This window comes from Chelon labrosus (assembly GCF_963514085.1).
Source record: "Chelon labrosus genome assembly, chromosome: 14".
NCBI lineage: Eukaryota > Metazoa > Chordata > Actinopteri > Mugiliformes > Mugilidae > Chelon > Chelon labrosus.
Window position 1 is genome coordinate 14,489,403 of NC_140347.1, and position 21,412 is coordinate 14,510,814.

The 21,412-nt window shown below is 44.8% G+C and overlaps 1 protein-coding gene across 1 annotated transcript in view; it reads left to right on the forward strand.

Annotated features, from left to right (window-relative positions):
• The window catches only part of eva1aa (eva-1 homolog A, regulator of programmed cell death a), a 53,728-nt gene that overhangs the window by 6,794 nt on the left and 25,522 nt on the right, over positions 1–21,412 (forward strand). Inside the window, exons 2-4 of the mRNA XM_084560971.1 lie at positions 14,069–14,292; positions 15,787–15,910; positions 18,354–18,506. Of these exons, the coding sequence (XP_084417097.1) occupies positions 14,069–14,292; positions 15,787–15,910; positions 18,354–18,506 (501 nt within the window). The remainder of the gene's footprint in view (positions 1–14,068; positions 14,293–15,786; positions 15,911–18,353; positions 18,507–21,412) is intronic.

The following is a 21,412-nucleotide window of genomic DNA, read 5'->3' on the forward strand; positions in this document are numbered from 1 at the left end:
GTGCACAGTTGAGTCGACCAATTACTATAAGTTGATTGTTTTCACACACAGACTTGTTGATCTGGGCGTCTCAGAGCTGTCAGGCGAAGTCTGGTGTGTACCAAACACCTGGTACAGGATCCTGAGACAATATCGGTCTTTGAGAAAAGGACTTAAAACAGAGGTCTCTTGTGCCTGTGGCCTCTCCATGCAGTGAGGGCCTGCACAGCCTTTCTTTTTGGTGATGTTAGTACAAAACCTCCGGCTAGTTTGATTTTATTCCTAGCTTAAACTAATAATACAGTTAAAGCTTTTCCTTTGTGGGCTCTTTCTACTCTGCACTTGGATTCATTTAGTGCTAATGATGCAGAAAAGTGCCAGTATATGCGCCGCACTCGTAGATATTAGACGAAGGAGTTGGATGTAAGAACATAAATCGGTCCGGACCGGACATTAAACAGACTTTATCCTCCTAGCTACCTAGCACAACCTCAGTGTAAGTTCTGATTGAGCCTATGTGTGAGCACAGCAGGTCGTCTTTTAGGAGCACTCGCAACAAGTTTGAACATTGCTTCTTCACAGTCTTTTCCGCTTTCTGCCCTTTAATTGATTTTGCGGATACGTCCACCTCCTTCTCTAGCACGGTCTGCCCAGGCTCAGCCCTTCGCCTGAACCATATTTACTGTAGGTGAGAATGCGTCTGACAGGGACAATCTCCCGTCCTCATCTCTTCCTGATTCAGCCGACACTGTCTGGAGCTCTTGTGCGAAAACTGCACCCTTAGCGTCTCATGTACTGTGTATCATACATGGACTGCTATCATGGTGTTGACTGAGGGCTTACACTGTCTGCTTTTGCAAAAAAAACAAAAAAACACACTGTAATTAGAGTGAGATTAGGTGTCGCTTTTTTTTTGGATCGAAACTGAACTAAATGTCTAGAAATTAAACACAGCCTGCGTTTTAAATTGCTAACGTAGGCTGAGACGGGAGTTCTGGCTCTCAGCTGTGACGTGCCTCATGCTTTCTTAATCAAGGCTTCTTATCAGCAAAAAAGAAAAGCTCCAGCAGTCTGCATTTAATACGATAATCATTATTTGCGGAGGATTTCTTTCAAAACGTAAAGCCACCTAAATCGTCCAATCAGGTGCTGAGCTGGATGGTTTTTAAAATAATGACTGTTATTCGGGGAGAGAAGCGGGGGTGTAAGTCCTAAAGCATTTACCTGCAAAGATGTATATGTACACATCACAGATGTGTGTTTGCACATGCCCTCTCTTGCATGAGGTAGGAGTGAGAAGCCCCAAAGAAAACACGGAGAAACCTGTGAAGAAGATTCTTGAGTGGCACCCTGGCGTTGCTGCGCACAGCTGCACTTAGACCCTATCTTCACATCTCTGCCGTCTCCGTTTCGACAACAGTGCAGCAATTAATTAAGAATGCCGTCTCATTTGTCATATTTTGAATACAGACTCTTATTTTCCAGAGAGTAGGGGGGGAAAAAAAATAAGTAGAAGTTGCGCTCGCTGTCAACAGAAAGCAGATAAGTTACGGTGCCTGCTGTTGCAAGTACGGAGGCTTGCGCCATTCCGTTCAAGGATGAAACTGAGCTGTAAATAAACAGAAAGAAGTGTTGGGAAAGAAGCTGCTGGGTGTGTGCGCGCCGGTAGTTATCTCCTCATGTCCAGAGTGAATTTGTCTCTAAACAAGAGGCACAGCATGCACATGCTAAAACCGGCACGCGCGCTTTTTTTTTTTGCGTTTTGGAGAATGTCAGCCATGCTTTGATGCCCCTCCTCCCCTCTTTTCTGTCTTTCTCTCCGTTTCTCAAGAGCTGATTTATGTTTGGTTTAGGAGTCAACATGTCCGCCTTGATCTGGGTTACTTTTTTTTTTTTTAAATACTCCATCCCTTGATCCTTCCCTCCCTCTTCACGTCATGCGTTCTTTGGTGAAGGAGACAAAAAAAAAATAGTTTCTATAGTTCGATTAAACCCCTAGAGGCAACGAGACAGGCAGGGAAATAGAGAGAGAGATGGAGAGGTAGAGAGGTGGGGCACAGAAGGGCCAGTCTGAACAAGGAGGCATTGTGTAGCCCCCCAACTGTGTCGGGCTGACAGTCTGCATTACAGCACGCTACAGCAGCCTGCTCCCCAAAGCACTGCTAATCTGTTGCTTACTGGCCCTTCTGGCTAGCTCAGGTAAAGGGGGAGGGAGCACACAAAACCAGACTGTGTTTTATTCCTTTTTCGGCATGATGTAACCCAGTGTGAACGCAAAAAATGAAGAAATCTGAAGGCTCAGGCACATCCAAGCCAGTTAGAATGAACTAGCATTGACGCAAGCCAAATGTGGGGTTGCCTCTCATTGCTGGGCCAGAAAGTCGCACTTTAGCACACTGGAAAGACTCCAGCCAGTGGACAACTAGCATGTATGCTCTGCGACTGCGCGAGCAGAAACAACTCTCCATACCAGCAGGTGGCAGTAGTCTGTGTTTGCCGTTCAAAATGAGAAACCTGAAGATGTAGAACTGCAGATATATAAATTGTCGTACAGAAGTTGCCTCTATGATTATCAGTTAGCCTTCAGTTTCTTTTTTCCGTTGTGTACCTTCTTGATAGCGATGGGAAAAAAAGATTCGGGATCTGGCTCATATAACCGGTCATCAAAGACGACTCAAGAATCATGAATCTAGATGTCTATTTAACCGGCTCGGTTGATATGTACTCATTAAACAGCACCATTCAAACATCTTACATCTCACTCGGCAGAGAAACAAAACCGACTTGAACACTAGCAAGCAGCGCAAACTGAGGCACTCAGCCACTCATTCACTTACGAACAATACAGAGAAACAAAACTTAACTTAATGATCTGAATCCCTCGAAAGATCCGGGTTTTACACTACTACTTCTTGTGCGTAACCATCCCAGACTAATCCATCTCAACTGCTGGTTCTGTTCCTGATCCATTCATTCATTCAGCTTCTGTAACCGCTTATTCCTGTTAAGGGTCGCGGGGTCTGCTGGAGCCTATCCCAGCTGTCACTGGGCAAGAGGCGGGGTACACCCTGGACAGGGCTATCGCAGGGCTAACACAGAGAGACAGACAACCATTCACACTCACGCTCACACCTACGGCCAATTTAGAATCAACAGTTAACCCAACAAGCATGTCTTTGGACAGTGGGAGGAATCCAGAGTACCTGCCACGCAGACACAGGGAGAACATGCAAACTCCACACAGAAAGGCCCAGTCGGCCCATGGATTCCAACCCAGGACCTTCTCGCTGTGAGGCATCAGTGCTAACCACCTCTCCACTGTGCCGCCCTGTTCCTGATTCAGTGTGCTGTCAACTGGAGTCCACCTAGTTGCTGCAGTAACTGCGGCCACGAACTTCCCAACGTTGGTCAATGGCCGACTGTCGGCTTGGTGCATCGCGGTTTTGATATTATTTAGTTTGAATTTGACAATGTGTACTAATGTCTAAAAGAAAACTTTAAATGTCTTTATTATAAACACAGGGCGGCACAGTGGTGTGGTGGTGGTTAGCACTGATGCCTCACAGCACGAACGTTCTGGGTTTGAATCCCAAACAGCCGACTGGGCCTTTTTGTGTGGAGTTTGCATGTTCTCCTTGTGTCTGCGTGGGTTCTCTCCGGGTTCTCCAGCTTCCTCCCACTGTCCAAAGACATGCTCGTTAGTTTAATTGGTTGTTCTAAATTGGCCGTAGGTGTGAATGTGAATGGTTGGCTGTCTCTCTGTGTTAGCTCTGCGATAGACTGGCGATCTGTCCAGGGTGTACCCTGCCTCTCGCCCAATGACAGCTGGGATAGGCTCCAGCCCCCTCCACGACCCTCCAGAGGACAAGCGGTTACAGAAAAAGAATGAATTATAAACAGACCCACCAATGGTAATCTATTTAGTGGATGGTGACATAATGTGCTGGATAAGTGAAAATCCTGACCTGGAGAAACTAGGGGAAAAGTCATGAAATTACCGAAGTCAATATCAATACATTTTTGTGGAAATATGAATGTATGAAAGCATGAAACAGCTGCTGAGCTGCTGAAGTGGTGGACCGCTCTGCTTGCTGGTCCTTTGAAATGTAAGACAGTTGTACAAGGTTTATATCAAAGTGCATGAACAACCAATAGTTTGGCTCCATTTCATGATCCTGAATATGGTCGAGAATCATTCTGAAGACATGATAAATTGCGCTCTATGTGGAGCACAGCTATTATTGTATGTGTCGCAGCAGCTTTAATTGTGCAAAGCAAAACCTGCTGCAACAGCACACTCTCAATGACACTCTGAATGAGCAGAGCAATATAAGCTTTCGCATTCACTCCGGTCGTTCCTGCAGATGTGTCTGCGTTTGTTGTAAATGGAAGGGGATCTCCCTGCTAAGTCCCATTGGACAAGCTTGAGGCGGCTTTTCACTCCCTCGGCTCCTCAGGAGTTGTTCTGTTGCTTGTTTTCACAGAACGGCTCCCCCCCAGATAAGCTTGTTAAGTCTCCAAAAAGCTCAGCCGTTCAGTGCCCACCCACTCCCATGCTTTTCTTATAAGGAAATATTTCTCTTTTCACCGCAGCACATGCTCACGAACCTCGATGGAGGAATGCCGTCTTGCTGTTAATGCATTAACACAGATTAATGTTATTGAAGGGGGGATGGGGGGTTGTTTGACACAAACAGAGAAGGGCAGGAAGGGATGGAGCAATGTGGAGGCTACTGAATCACAGGCAAGTGAAGGGCATTGTTAAGTGGTTAATTATTTTGAAGGTCTAGTTTATTTTCTGCAATGTGAGAAGTGTTTGTATTGTGCGTTTTACTCTCCTGAGGATGAGGAACGTAACAAAGCAACGTCATCCAAGCGCCATCAATGAGCAGAATGACTGAAAATATTAGGAAACTTGATCCTATAGGTTCTTTGCCTCCTATAGCTCAATGTTTTGTTCCTAATTGCAGCAATAGTTGACCATAAGCGCCTTAGCTGCAGTAAAACTATCCAGGAGTCTTCTGATTTTCTACAATGAGGATCACCGCAAGTAAACAATGTAAAGAAACTATGAAGTTAGATGATCAGCAACCAGTATTATATCTAGTTTGGGTTCCTTTGGAGAGCTTTTCCCACCAAAACTAACCATGCAGCCAAGTCTTTCTGACTAAACTGCACCTTGTTCGAGAAGATGAGTGACAGGCAATCATCGGCGTGATGACCTCTCTGTCAGAAACTACCTTCTCTAAGCCTTAGGCTGCCACTGCCCCACCCAGCAATCACTTAAATCCAATCTGTTGTGGCGAGGACGACTGAAGAACGGATACATCTGTCGTTCACTTAGTGACAATAAAGCTCATGCATCTGTGTGGTGTCTGCTGGGCTGTGGGTCCGTGATGGGCAGTCTGGCTGCCGTCCCAACTCTCCCGGGCCGTAAAACTGACCATTAAAATGACTGATGTGTCCTCCTCTGCCGCTTTCTCTTCGTCCCTCTGTGTCTTACACGCGCTCTCTTTGTGCGTGTCTGGGGGCGTCCGGACATGCACACGAACACCACCGAGGGTGTTCCCGGCACCTTTGAACCCCACCCCCTCTCACTCTTTCACCCTTCAACCCCATATCCCATCCAAGCGGTGATAAGAAACACAACACACATGCTCAGGAACTCGGAGTAAAAGTGTCCTCTTGCCTAATGCCCCTTGACCCTTAGAGGTCACAATGAGAGGCACGTGCTAACAGAGGTCATGGGAGGGCTCGGGTGGAACCACTGTTTGGTTTTTGGGGGGACTCCCTAGGGGAGACTTAGCGGCCACTGTCAAACTGTGAGGACATCTCCAAGCTGGCAGATGTTTTCTACCCAGTCACCCCCTGAGGGTAAGTTTAGACAACAGACCCACAGGTGGACGTCTTTTCATTGGCTGCAGGGGTCAGTTAGTGTTGATAACTTGAAATATTAAACCTGGCTTTGTTGCTTAGATGAGTTTCGCCTCCGTCAGCGACTTTTTTTTTTCCCATGGCTGTGTGGCTATTTATGAACAAGCAAAAAGTGTGTTCACGTTGTTCTCAACGTCATGAACTCCTCATCCCTCCTGATATGTATCTAACTTCGCATGTGACATTCCTCTAGCTTTTTCAGTTTGAGCCTATTTTTGTGCTAAGAACAACAAAAACCAAACACAATTTCATATAAATACTGTTTTGGAAGAGTAATATTCATGCTTCCTGTAGAGTTCTTCTTATATGGGATTGTGGTGACCATGATATGTCAACAGTTTTGAACCTCCGCTTGCCAGATCGTCTTTTCACACTTTCTGTTGACATCCATCTAGTCCTTCATGCCGTAAGGTACGCTGGGAGACGGCTGCTTCTGGATTCATAGGTCATGTTGTGAACAAATAAATGAGATGGGCTCAGGAAATCTGTTCTGGGCAGAGTTAGGTGTAAACATTCATTGTTCACGTCCTGCAGGTTGAATTTTGTGCATGCCTATGTGTGTCTGTCAGTCTGTGTGCTTGTTTGTGTATGTTGGAAAGATAAGCCATGACAGGGAGGAGGGAAAGGATCAGCCAAGTAGAGTGTTTGTGTTTGTGTCTCCGGTTTTAATGACTTCAGCTGCTCAGGCTCCGGCCTCTCGGTTGGTGTGGGGGGGGGGGGGGGGGGGATACGTTAGCAACTCTGGAAGCCAATGCATCAATATCCTAAGGCAATGACTGCCTTCATTTGAATGGCAAACCACAGGATTTCAGTGCATCAGTGAACCAAATCTACACATGTGACTTTGGTTTGTTTCTTATACCTGATTTCCTCCGCTACAGGCTGAAATAGGAAAGAATAAATACAGAACGTCATAGCTGCGTGCACCCGTATAACTCGTGTATGCACATGGTTTTACTCTGAATCTTCACATTGTTGCATCAAAATGACAAGTTGGTTCCACCCTTATTGGCTTAAAGAAACGCACACAAACATGCCCAGAGGTGAAAGCCCTACTCATTAATAATAATAAGAACCCTCATCTTTTCTCATTTTCTCAAGGCTTTTTTCACGCTTGTCAGGTTTTTCTTTGCTTCAATTGCTTCGATCAGTCTCATGTTAAATATGTATGTGTGAAACATGCTGGGTTTTACGCACCAACCACATGGGAGTTAAAGGGGAACTATTGTTTTTTACAACCTGGACCTTATTTCTGGCATAAAATACGATCGTTTACTCACCCATATAACTTTTGTGTAATTTGTAGTCGTTCGGGAGATATTTAGATCTGCGTATATCCATATAGTGGGAGTGACTGGGGCACCGAAACGCAGCCTCTAAATAACGCATTATCGTACGCTAGTGCTATTCCCCGTTGTTTACCTGTAACCTACTGCTATGGTTCGTCCACCACCTCAGAATTGGAAAAATATTCAGCCTTGTTGCAAAAGAAAAAATATCAAATTACAGGTAAACAAGCCGACCGTCGCGGGTCAGAGATGACAGGTCAGAACACACTGTAGGTCAATCTACAGACCCCGGATGATGATACCAGGTAACTCCGGACTCAGTGGGGAATAGCACTAGCGTATGATAACAAAATATTGGTGAAATGAATGGGTTTCGCGGCAGATAATGCGTTATTTAGAGGCTGCGTTTCGGTGCCCCAGTCACTCCCACTATATGGATATACGCGGATCTAAATATCAAACGACTACAAATTACATAGAAGTTGTATGGGTGAGTAAATATATGCCAGAAATAAGGTCCAGGTTGTAAAAAACGGTAGTTCCCCTCTAAGCTATAGACATCTCCAAGCCGGCAGATGTTCTCTACCCAGTCACCCCCTGAGGATAAGGGGGGTCACTGGGTAGAAAACATCTGCATGCAACTGCATGGCACGGACCGCATCTGCTACGATTGGTCCAAAACACATTTCCTCATTGACGTCTCTTCGTGGCCTGGAAAGCACATAAAATACTTTTCTCTTTTGTGCATTGCAGTGATTAGTCAGTTTAGAGTCTGATCAAAATCCGTAAATGAGCAACTGTGGATTCCTTAATTCTGTTTAATTTGATCATATCACAGGACAAGCAGTTACAGAAGATGAATGAATGAATGAATGAACATACTCCAGACCTTGAGAGAACTCTACGAGCTACCCATTTACAGTACAGCAGTAGACTAATAATTAATCCCCATGGATTTTGCAAAATATCTCCATGTTCTTTTTTTTTTTTTGTGCCACAGTGTGATTAGCTAGAAAGTAGGCTAATCCAAAACGTGACTACAATGGCAGGACTAATGTATTGTAAGCAGAGGAATGTAATGTATTTTAGGAATGCATTTTTTTTTTTTAAACCCAAATCTGAATGGCTTAACAGAGCAAGGACTCTACTTGGCATGTTTACAGCGGGCGGTTGCCCGTCGCTTTTCTTTGACATCATGCTCATTGTGTAGCGGCGTATCCTTTGTGTCATCTTTATGAACTAATGCTCATTTTTGAGATCTTATTTCATGTCGGCACACCTCATCAACGTGTCTCATTCAGCTTTCATAATAGAATGTGCACCTCAGGACTGACGAGGTGAATGCAGAGTTTTGACCTCGTGTGATTTATGTTTTATCTGAAAGTCATGCCCTGCTCCGGGTTTCTGTGGTTTGTGGAGAAGAGTAATTACTACAAGGCCTAAAGCCACCAGCTCTGGCCTTTAGACCTCTGCCTGCTGCCACATCCTGCAAGCGGTGGCTTTGCTTTTAAAAGATCTGTTTTCTTCTCTCCATACATCTCTCTTTTTTTTTTCTTTCTTGTTCACTGCAATGAAAGGATTGGTTATTAAGCAGTCCATATCAACCACTTTCCATCCTCATCTTTCATCTTGTTCTTTGCTTTTCATCTCTTTCCCCCCTCTTCATCTCGGCCAGCCTCCTCCGGAGGAGTGTTGCTGGAGTGCGGCCCGTGTCTTTGAGGGAAACCTCAACTCTTCCCAGAAATTACCACTTAAAGGGAATTCCTTCTCCAGCAGCAGGCCTGCAGCTCTGCATCTTTGAACATTTGATGGTTTGATGGCTATAATTTGCTTAAAATAACACCAATAAAGTTATGAAGCTGTAAATGCCTAAATACCTAATGTACCAAGATGAAACGCGACGCAGCCTTTGACTCTGCAGCGCTCAGGAACATCTTCATTACTTAGTTTCTTTGGAATGCGTTTTTGAGGTGTTGTTACAGATATATTTTTATTATATGTACATGATCTTGAGAGTTTTTAGTTTATGGCTGCAGTTGATTATCTCTAAACTACAATGTAAACAGGCACTTTTGTAGCATTAAGCTAAGCCGTAATCTTATAATATTCTGCGGTATTACACTGTACATTCTTGCCTGGTCCAAGAGGCTTTACAAACTTTCCTTCACAGGCAACACAAAACTTAGGTAAAGGAGTAAGCAGCTGAATAAGAGGCAGTATTAAGCCGACACTATTATAACACGTCAGTAATGCTTAATGCTCCAGTGCATTGTTCATTCTTCGGCCCTGACCAATCGGAGGAGGTGGCATCCTTCAAAAAACTCTTCACCTGAACCATGTGCATTCAAACCCCCCTCTCTTCCCTCTCCTTTCTCCTCCTCCGCCCGCCCTCAGTTCATGCCCGAAGTGCGTGTCGCGCTCATTCTGAGAAGACACTGAACACCTCAGCTTAGGACCCTGAGAATTAGGTAGCGCTTCCTCCCACGCTGACCTGAAAGGAGAGACAGGTAAGACTGCAACAGAGGCTCAAACTCGTGAGAAGACCTCTTTGAAAGTCACGAATGAATACCTTAAAGAAATATTTACCCACACTCGGCTCTAAACTGGCATCGGTATGTGATATGCACAAGTCTGTGACTAATCGGTGATCCCAGGGAGGAAACCCTTCCCCAGTAGGCCAACACCCTCTCTACGTTATGTTGACACAACACAGCAGCCCGTCACTAATCCCCATCATACCCACCTCCTCCGTCACTGGGTCAGACTTTAGGCTCGTCACATGACCACAAATGAGGAGCTGATATTCACGAGGGCCCTCTGATTTTAGCTCTATGATTAGGCTTGGAAGATTTGGACAATACATACAAAAGGCAGGTGCGGTATTCTGCTTTCTTTGATCATGACAAATCCCCGTCCCCCTCAGTCCAGTTCACGTCGAGAGCGACCTGTTTGTACATGAGCAGCATCACGACCGCAAACCTCCTGTCTATTTAATGGCCGAATAAACAAACCGGCAGACACAATAGCGCAGCGCTTTTGTCAGGGGGGAAAGGGCAGAGAGCTAGTTAAAGAAGGAGCCTGGCTTCACATGAAAAGAAACGGGGAGGGAAGAGGAGGAGGTGAGACGCCTGGGTGTTCCTGCAGCATTGTTCAACCTTCTGCCTTTGAGGGACACCTGTCATTGGCTGGGCGGTCCGTGCAGGTGCCTTAACGCTGCCTGATTTGTTGCCCTTGAAAGGAGGCTTCAGTCAACAGGTAGCATGAAGGGAACAATAATGATGATCCCGAAGAAAGAGGGAGAGATAGAGACACACAGAGAGAGAGAGAGAGTGTGGGAGGAGGGTGGGATGGTGGAAGAAAAAGAAAAAAGAAATGGATTCTTTAGAAAGCACCCGAGGGTTCGTGTGAGATAATCTGTTTGCCTTCTACTCACAGCCCCCCTTTGGAGGGTGGAGGAAGGCGTATCGGTGTGTTTGTGGCGCTCAAACTGTTACACAAGGATCGCGCTCCCAAGAAGCGTGCGATTCCCGTTCATCTATCTTCAGCGCTCCCCGTTTCACCCCCTTCCTAACCTCGTCCGTCTCCACAGTTACGGGACCGCTTACCCGGGGCCTGGCTAACCGAAAGGGCCGCACAAAACTCGTGGTCTCTGATGACGCTGGAGCTCGGCCAAGAACCAGCTCCTAATAATAATGCGATAGTGTTACACCATCACCACACCCACCCCAGGTTTCCAGAGCCAGTCAGCGGGGCTTGTTCCTAACCACGTTGTTTGTGTTGATGTTTTGCATGCATGTTTGTGTGTGAGTGTGTGTGTGTGTGGTCCCGCTGCCAGGGGGAATGCCAAGTTCCCTCTCACCCTGTGTGGAATGCGGCAGGCGAAGCAGACCTGCGTGTGTGTGTGTGAGCGGGTGATTACTGCAGAGAAGGAGAAACTGGTTAATCCCACACAATTAAAATAATTAAAACTTGTAATAATGTGGCCATAAGTGCAAAGTCTAAATCAAACAAGAGTTAGTTGAACAGCCTTTTAAGTAGTGCAATGACAAATAACTTAAAATACAACTTGTACGCGATAATAAATCATTTAATTTCAAGGATTTTCGGTCTTTGAGTCCCACAACCACTGAATCCAGATCAGATGAATAAGTATCTGAAATTATTTTGTTATTATTATTGTTCCTGTATTTAATCCTATTTCTATTTCTGGTTCATATGCAAATATTTTTTTATATATATTACACCATTTTTCTTTTTACCAGGGATTTTCAATTATTTTTTTTTTTTTTGTCTAAATTAATTCAGCTATTGTTGGTAGTGGTGACGTGAAAACATTTATAAATTCAGATCTGAGCCCCGACAAAGGTCAGATCTAAATCTATAAGGGATGGATACTCAGAAATTTACATCCATCAGAGCCATAATAAGACCAACTACAGTGGTCTGTTTCTACTCCACCTCCTCCTAATACGGTGCGTGGCATGCAAATAATCTCTAAATAAAGCACTGCATGTGCACCTGCTCTCCTCTTTTCACAACGGGGACCACAGGTGGAAACCTGTTACTGTGAGAAATGGTGGTTTAATAACCATCTCCATTTAGACTGAGGCTGACCTTTCAAAGCCTGAGAATGTCTCTCGTTTCCCGTCCTCCTTTTAACTGTGGCCATGGTGATAAGGGGACAATGTGTGTGTGTTTTGTGTGTGAGCCCGGCGCGTGAGTGTGTGCGTGCTAACGTGTGTGCTGGAGGACAATACTGTTTCAGTGTTATTTCCTCTTTCCTACCAAACACTAACCAAATAAAGGTAATTGAATCACAGTGTGTCCACTCTGTGAGTGTGTGCGGGCTTGTGTATATTGACTTGTCCGTAAATGTGTTTGCAGACCACTTATGTTGAAAGAAGCTTGTGCTTGCATTAGGAGTTGTTTTTGTAGATGTATATACCATATTTTAACATATATATATATAACATATTTTACCACATGATTTAACCAAAAGTTTGTTTTCAGATGTGACAGACATTGTAAAGTGCAACGAAAGAGATAAAGTTTCATTGGCGCAATTTGAAGAAACGGGAGAATCAAAGTGTTTGTCCTCCGGCCGTCTCATAAATGAGCCTGATAAGTCCAGAAAGACATTATATGACAGCGACCGTGGGGATCAGCTCTCTCCTTTATCTGTGTTTCCTTCTCACAGGCTGGAATGTTAATGGTGGCTTTGTTGATGGGTTCAGTTCTCTCTTGAGTGACTGACAGGCCGACTGGCAGCTCTCAAAAGACTCTTAATGGGATGGCGGAGTTGGTGGAAGGGACTTCAGTTTTAAAAGAATGCGAGCTTTTTCTCTAATTTGAAGCGGCGTCCAAGGTTAAATAAAAGTTCACTGTGCTCGTCCCATGCGTGTTTCAGTGGTTTATTTAATGTTTGTACTCAATTTGCGTGTTGCAAGTTAATGCGGTGTCTAGCTAGAAAGCAGCATATACTTGTTTTAGAAACTGAGCCTATATAGTGACATATTAGGATAAGAAATCTTAAAGGGGAATTACCGTTTTTTACAACCTGGACCTTATTTCTGGCATAAAATACGATCGTTTACTCACCCATATAACTTTGGTGTCATTTGGGGTCGTTCGGACGATATTTAGATCCAGTGGAGCGCCGCGTATATCCATATAGTGGGAGTGACTGGGGCACCGAAACGCAGTCTCTAAATACACATTATCTGCCGCGAAAGTCGTTCATTTTACCAATATTTTGTTATGATACGCTAGTGCTATTCCCCATTGAGTCCCGAGTTACCTGTTATCTGTTCACGGACGTGCAGCAGTTTGTTGTTCTTTGGCCAGCTGTTCCTCTCTCTGCCTCCACATCATCTTTTCAAAAAGCTCCTCATCCATATACTCTGGCTCAAAACGGTAAGGAAGTCCATCATAAACAAAGTTGTCGTCCACAACCTCAGAATCGGAAAAATATTCAGCCATGTTGCAAAAAAACTAGCGGTAGCAAATCACAGATAAACAAGTCGACCGTCGCGGGTGCGCGTGGCGCTCAGAGATGACATCATCCAGGTCAGAAGTTAGTAGGTCAATCTACAGACCCTGAATGATGATAACAGGTAACTCTGGACTCAACAGGGAATAGCACTAGCGTATCATAACAAAATATTGGTGAATATTTCGCGGCAGATAATGCATTATTTAGAGGCTGCGTTTCGGTGCCCCAGTCACTCCCACTATATGGATATACGCGGCGCTCCATTGGATCTTAATAACGTCCGAACGACTCCAAATGACACCAAAGTTATATGGGTGAGTAAACGATCGTATTTTATGCCAGAAATAAGGTTTTAAAACAGCTTGATGAATAAATAAGATGATCATCCCACGCCTTAGTAGGTTTTTGATGTGATAGCAGTCTTTAAAGCGCTCTTAGAAGTCCATTGCCAGCATTGGAGAAACTCCAGTACGTGCTGTATCCTTTTATAAAAACTGTAATAATGTCAGGCTTTAACATTCATCCTCTTTTTTAATTTTATTTTTTTTCACCCAAACATCAAACACAATCCTCTGTTCCCGAGCCATGACCAGAGGGGGCTGACATTAGCAGCTGGATAAGCTAAAGCTTTACTCTGTGCTGCGTTGTTGCGGTATTTCGAGGCCTCGGGGCATCTTTGAGATGTAGGCTGTCATCTGTCAGGGCATGCCGATACGCAGCACAGCCAAATGACCACGGAAACGCTTCATTAGGGAAAAAAGAGATCGTGCAGGATGTTAACAGCCCTTATGATAGCGTGAAATGAGAGACAAAGTGGTGATTTTCAGTATGATTTGCAGTTTGTTGCTCAAACTACCTGTGCTTCTGCTCTTAGATTACCTCTCCAAAGTGTTGAGGAACTACACCGAGAGGGCTTGTGACGGAGACTTCCTGTCCGTCCGCTGTCCACCCCGCACCACCATCACCGTCCAGTCAGCTTTCTACGGAAGGAGAGGCGCTTCCGACCCCCAGCAGTGCCCTCACACCTACCAGGCCCTCCTAAATTCCTATAACGCCCGGGAGGATGATCGGTATTGTTCAGTGTCTACAGCACTACAGGTAAATAACTGAGCCTTCCTTTTATCATCAGCAAATTATAACTTTTTCATCATATTTGCTTGGTGTTTTCTAAGCATATACACAGGTCTGTGTGGTTTTGTGATTTATCCAAGATCTCTATCTGTTAGTAACACACAAATGCAGCTTTATTCTAGGCCACAAATCCACTTGAGAGACGGTGTCCTGTAAAATCTCGAACTGACCAAGGGTTACATTCTGGAGGACCACCGATTATGTAACGCTTTGTGGGGGCATTTTCCAGCAAATTACTCTCCCTAAAGAGGAAGCTGGCTTGTATGTTCCCGCGACACAAAGCGATTTCATGGGGCCTTTGCCTTAGCATCCTCTCCTAAATTGGGATGCTGCTGGACCAGAAGCCCCCGCTTTGCAGCACCAGCACACACACAGACAAAAAAAAAAAGGCATCCTGTTCAGCATTCATGGAGTTGTTTGGTTTATTCTTGGTCCTCCTGCCTTTTTAGCGTTGTCTATAATGGACAGGACAGCCATGAATACACACACACAGAGAGTGCATTGTGCTAAAGTGAGAGAATGACTGACTGCTGCACCACCCATGAGAGCACGACCCAGAAGAATCCCAAAGCAGCACCTGTTCATGACCCTGGCTTTTGTTGGCTTAGCAGTAGAAATGTCCTCATGTGAAAGTTTTGGATATCCCAAGGAGGTCCAATGTGTTTCTTTAATGATTTTTAATGCTTTTTATAGATAAATACACCGATCAGCCACACCATTAAAACCACTGACAGGAGAACTGAATAACATTGACCATCTTGTGACAATTCAATGTTCTGCTGGGAAACTTTTGGACCTGGCATTCATGTGGATGTTACTTAGACATGTACCACCCACCTAGACTAAAAAAAAAACCCCATGAAAAACAGTACAAGGTGTTGACCTGGCCTCCAATTTCAGCAAATCCCGAACTGATCAAGGATTTGTGGGATGATCCGCAGTCTCCACAGTCGTAGCATTTGTTTTATTTCTGGGTTGCTGTCAATAAGAAATATAATTTCTCCAGACTTATTCTTTAAGCTGACACACAACAGCTAAATTCCTCACGGCGAGGACTTACACATGTCTTATACACGTGTCAAATACCTCCTTCTCTCTCTCTTTTAATGTTAAATTCAGGGAAAGGCTCTGAACAGAAGCCATTCAGCACTAGGATTTCACTACAAGGGAATGCTGGAATGTGCTCACCTGGGTTACAGCAGACTAAGGGATGATGAAACTAGAGTAGCCGAATGATGCCAGGAAATGAGCGGAGCGGAGCTTTCCAGAGTTTTCTCCCATTCTCCTTTTTTCCCCCCACTTACCTGCTCCTCTCCTCCATATTCCCATGGCTATAAGCACGCCTGTTTGAAGTGGTTTTAGGTTTTGCCTGCTGCTGGTCTCACCATCGTGGGCTTATTGTTCTCCCTCTAAACCTGTCTTTGGTCTTCTCTCTGTGTGTGTCACTCTTTCCTTCTTTAGAAAATGCTGGACGAGTGCCAAGACAGAAGGAGCTGTCAAGTCCTTGTCAACAGCCGCGTGTTTGGGACAGACCAGTGTCCTGGCAGCAGCAAATACCTCATTGTCTGGTACAAATGCAGACCTAGTAAGTCCCTCACCGCCCCCAAAAAAGTCTGACATTGACACATGTTTCTGTCCCTACCTGTGCTCGGACCGTTCTCTTTGTCTTTTCTCACGCACCTCCACATTGGGTCAGAAATACACCAGGGTGGGGTCAGTTCATTTTCTCTAGGGACAAACCAAATTACTACAACAATCAAAGGAAATTCATATTCCTTTGTGCATAGTGTATTGCATACTAAACATGCGTAGCTCTACCCTGTACTGATTTATAATTTATAAATAAATAGGATCATCGCTAGAACAAGAAGTTGTGGTGGAGCTCCAGTTCTTATTTTAATTTCATATAACTGAGCTGAATAGTGTATTTGTTCAGGCCTTTTTATAGTAGAGCCTTAACACAATTTGCGGCACTATTAAGTGTTGACTGTATTTGCCATTGATTGGACATAAAGATGGAAATACACACGCATTGCACAGGATTCCCGAAGAGTGGTTTTGAAGCTCAATGTGGCGTCTCTGGGCGTCACCATCTTGGCAGTGCCCAACGACTCCTAACTCCCATCTAATTAAAAACTGTTCAAAGGAGCGGTGTCTGAGTAACATCGGTGGGTGTGTGACGCAGAGGCTGACGGCTAGCAACCCGAAACAGTGCCTAGTACTGTCATAATCCCTTATTGTTATAATTTTAAGCCTTAAAATAACTCAAAATATTGAGTGAAATTCACCCTCGTCCAACTGTCATGAATGTGGAGATTAGTCAGAGACCAAAACAGTAACATGAGAATCTTTGCCAATTGACTCACTACTAGAACCAGCATCTAGTGGCTGCCTGAGGAACTGCAGTTTTTGGCACTTCCGAATTAGCTTAATTTTTCAGCCCCCGACTCAAAATCTGAATTTTACCAGACATATCTCTTCAAAACAGGCCATATTATCCTTCCACACTGAATTAAATGTCACTGTGTCTCGATCAGAATTCTCTCCCCTCATTCCTGTTTCATATAGAAGAGAGAGAAAAAAGCTCTTTGCGTGCCTCTTCCTTTATCCCTCTCCTCCTGTGAGCCAGGAAGCTAAGAGTATCGCTCCAGAGGGGAGTCACAACAGTGTAGTAATCCCACCCAGATTCTAGTGTCCGTCTTTGGGCCGGTGCTGTGCTGAGTTGAGCCGCGCTGAGCTGTGCTAAAGTTCACACTAGAGTGACCATAAGTGAGCATTAATCCACTGATCCCCCCTCTTCCCGCCCCAATTTTTCTTTCTCCACCAGACCCCTCCGCCAGTCCAATCAACAGCTCTTTGTTCACTGTCACTTAACCAATGACTTCTCAGGGGAAGAGAGAAATACCGCATGGGGTGTTAGTGAGGTGCAACAGGCAGGTGTCACTGCTTCTGAAAGGAGAGGTGCATGGAGGATAGAGGAAGTGAAGGAGAACGGGGAGTGTGTGAGGGAGACCGAGAACAAATCCGTCACCGAGAGATATAAACAAACTACTCCTGACCATTGTGTCTGTTCTTTATGTTTTCTGCATTCCTGTTCCAGTCCCCACATGGATGCAGACGTGGCCGCTGTTATGCTTTTATTTGCAGGCCAGTGGACCTGCTCCTGGCCTTCACAGGTCACTTTGGCTGGATGTGTGTGAGGAATGCCTCTGCAAGGCTCTACACGTCCGCTGCCTTTTGTCTCAGCCCTGAAGTCTCGGATATCTCTGCTCCATTTTCTGTGCATTCAATTAACTGCTTTACAGATGTTTCGCAAATACTTAGTTAATCATCTAATCTGGAAATGAAATATGTAAAATTAGCCTTTTGGGGAATAGTCTTTTATACATGGAAAAACCACTGTATGCCTTATTTCTGGCATAAAATATGATTGTTTACTCACCCATATAACTTTGGTGTCATTTGGAGTCATTCAGACGATATTTAGATCCGTGTATATTCATACAGTAGGTGTGACGGGGGGAACCGAATCGCAGCCTCTAAATAACGCATTATTTGCCTCCGCATCCTCCTTTCAACAACTTTGGTATCTCTTGGAGTCGTTCGGACAATATTTAGATCCAGTGGAGCGCCGCGTATATCCATATAGTGGGAGTGACTGGGGCACCGAAACGCAGCCTCTAAATAACGCATCCTCCTTTCAGCAAGCTCCTCATCCGTATACTCAAAACGGTAAGGACGTCCATCATAAACAGAGTATACGGATGAGGAGCTTGCTGAAAGGAGGATGCGTTGTTTAGAGGCTGCGTTTCGGTGCCCCAGTCACTCCTACTATATGGATATCTCAATATCGTCCGAATGACTCCAAATGAAACGTTAACGAAAAGTTATATTCATGAGTAAACGATCATATTTTATACCAGAAATAAGGTTCAGGTTGTAAAAAATCGGTAATTCCCCTTTAAATCATTACAACACAACACATTTACTTATAGTCAATTTTCTCTTCTCTCGTTCTTGATCTACAGATGAGTACAAGAGTAAGGTGGTGTGCGAGGAGGAGAGGATGAGGCTGAGCTGCAAGCGGGGTATGCAGATTGCAGTTTACTCTGCCATGTTTGGTCGAACTCAGCAGGGGACCCTGGAGTGTCCCCTTCACCACAGGAGGGCCCCGTCAGTAGGTGAGGCACCTTCTCTCTCTCACTTTGGATATGTCCTTTTTTACACATTAATTAAGTCTTAATTAACCAGAATTTTTGGCAAGTTTTAAGGGTGCAAATCTTACTTTATTAAGCCTTTTAGGTGGTTATTAGAGACAGACTTCATGATAGATTTACAAGTTTACAACCTAATCCAAGTCCTTCAAGACAATGTGTTCCTATCAGGTCCCGGGTTGCTTTTTTAAAGTGATCTCAGCCACTAATCATACTCTAATGAGGGTCAACAAGGACTGTTGATAAGATTCACCTTAATACTGTTTGACACTATTATAATTTCCTTTATTCAAAGCATCATTTTTTTGGGGGGGGGCCAGGTCAGCCTGAGTTCAGGGGAGGAAGGAGGTTTTTCTGACATGAAGACACAAGCTGGGAATGCAAACCGGGTGTTTGCATAATGTTAAGACTCCTTGTCCTGCTAATGCCCTAATACATATTAATGAGCTGGGAGAGTGCGACTTCAGGCTACTCCTGGCTTTGATTTAGACATTTATTTATTTGAGCAAAGCGTACCCGGCTTCATTACATCGAGCAGAAGTGGAGAATGAAACGTTTCCATTGATGGGCTGCTTTGCGCGTCAGGACTCGAACACCTCTGAACCGCAAATTAATGCAGTGAATTTCCCTCTGACTCGGCTTGATATCGCCAAGAGATGCTGTCGCGGTTTGGAAGACTTTTATAATTTCCCCTACCAATTTGTTGCCTAAGACGCTCTCGACGCACTCTGTCCTGCCACACGCATCCTCAATACTGGCTATCCAAATCGGCTTACACTCCTACTGCCACGATAACCAGTTGATAATTTCTCTCTCTTTATTTTTGTTTCCTTTTTGAAGCGTATCACCATTTAGCATGAATGCGTCTTCCTCTGAAAGCACTCTGAGACACACAAAACCGCCAATCGGGGTAACGGAGACACACACTAACATGCACGCATTGCCAGGGGAACTGGGTGGAATGCAGATCAGATGTCTTTGTCATCCAAAGCGCAGAGTTTGGCCCGTAGAAAAGGGGACGTATTGAGTTCCTTTCAAGTATGCATGTTGCGTTTGTGCGCATGTGTGAGTGCGTGGGGATATCCAGATGTACCCTTGCCCTTGTTTAGGGGGGAATGTTAATGACTCTAAGCTTGGATCCATGACAGGTATTAATATAACCATTGCTACTGTGACGGTGTGCCTGGCCTCTTTGCTCGTTTATTTTAGCTTTGGTCCTTTGTTTCATTCATGTGCGGGAGTAAATGGACCGAGAGTTTTTGCTTGTAAATACTTTGTATAAGTTAAGTAGAGCGTGTGCTAGAATGCTCTCGTGAAAGTCTGAATCAGCGTGAATGACATTTAACCTTAATTCAAACAATGCAACGGACATGCCCTGAAGAGTGTGTGTGTGCATGTGTGTGTGTTAGCGTCTTCGTGACAGAGGTGTCGGGGCGAGGTCGGAGGGGTGACTCAGGCGTCAGTCACCGGGTAATCAGACCCAGATATAAAGAATGGCGTTGTGTGAGTGTGTGCGCGTCCCTCCGTGCGTTATTGTGTTCCGCGTGTGAGCTTTGAAGAAGTGTCCCGCTCGTACAGGTGGACCTGGAATGTGCGACAGGTTGCAGGTGAGACGCGGCCGGCCTCGTATCTGGTTTCAGACTTTACTTTAAATACAGTAGCTCTCGACGCTATCGGAGGACTCCGCCCTACCCGTGTAGAAAAGCCGGATTAAAGCAGAGGAGACTTTGTGTTTAGTGTCAAATGACGCATTAACCTTGTATGTGTTTACATCAACTGTATACTCAGTCATACACAAACGCCTTCTTCTCCTCTTTATTAAATACTCGCTTGTGGTTGTGTGCGTGTGTGTGCTTACTCTAGCCACCCACAATCACCTCCCCAGGCTGTTCCAGACAGTCTAGTACTGCTGTAGTGGGATTTCCCCTGTCAGCTCCCTCTTTGATGTGGCTCCCATGTCACCAGGAGGAGGAAGTGAGGGTGTCTTGAGTGACAGCTCAGACAGGCACTGTTAATTATTTCTAAATGCTTTTTGCCCACCCGAGTTGGTGCGGCACCGTACGTGTCTGAATAACCGCGGGTTTTTGTGCTGTCACGTTATACACAAGTTTGTTTTGCACCCCTTTTTTGGATTTCTTTGTCTTTTGAAGTGTTTTCTCAATCTGCCAACAGGTTAGGTTAAAGTAATCTCCTAAACCGCACCTCCCTGGCATGCTCACCGCTGCCTGAGGTGTGAGATCCACTGCTGAACTCACACAGCTGCCTGCACCTGCCCGGGTGCATTGTGCACGATGTTATGTTAAGAGATATCGACATGATTTTCTTGCTAAACTGTTTTACCTACAGCGATGAGGCATAACATGCCTGACCTAATATCGTGTAGGTCTCCCTTGTGCCTCCAAAACAGTTGTGACTCATCAGAGAATGGACATGTGTCTTCTGAGGGTGTCCTGTGGTGTTTGGTAACAGAATGTCGATCCCAAACTGATACTTGATCAGTTTGGGATCTAGTAAATTTGGAGGCCAGGTCAACACCTTGTGCTGTGTTCCTGAAGTGTTTTTGTGTGTGTGCCTGTGTCAGGCTGCATCAATGGCTCACCTTTCTGCAACAGATAATTCCATGTTATTCATGTTAATGCACACTAGTGTACCTTATTGTCGTTCCTATGTATTTAATATATATTCTTCTGACTCTGTTTCTTGTACATTTGCTCATATGCCAATTCTTCTTCAGTTTTCGCTTGATTTTACTTTATCTTTCGTTCTACTTTTGGTTCTCAAGAGTGTTTTTTACATGCAACACATCAAGGAGTGTCATTGCTATGGGGTGGGGGGTTCTGGTCTGCTCTAGGTGGGTGCTACATGTCTAAGTA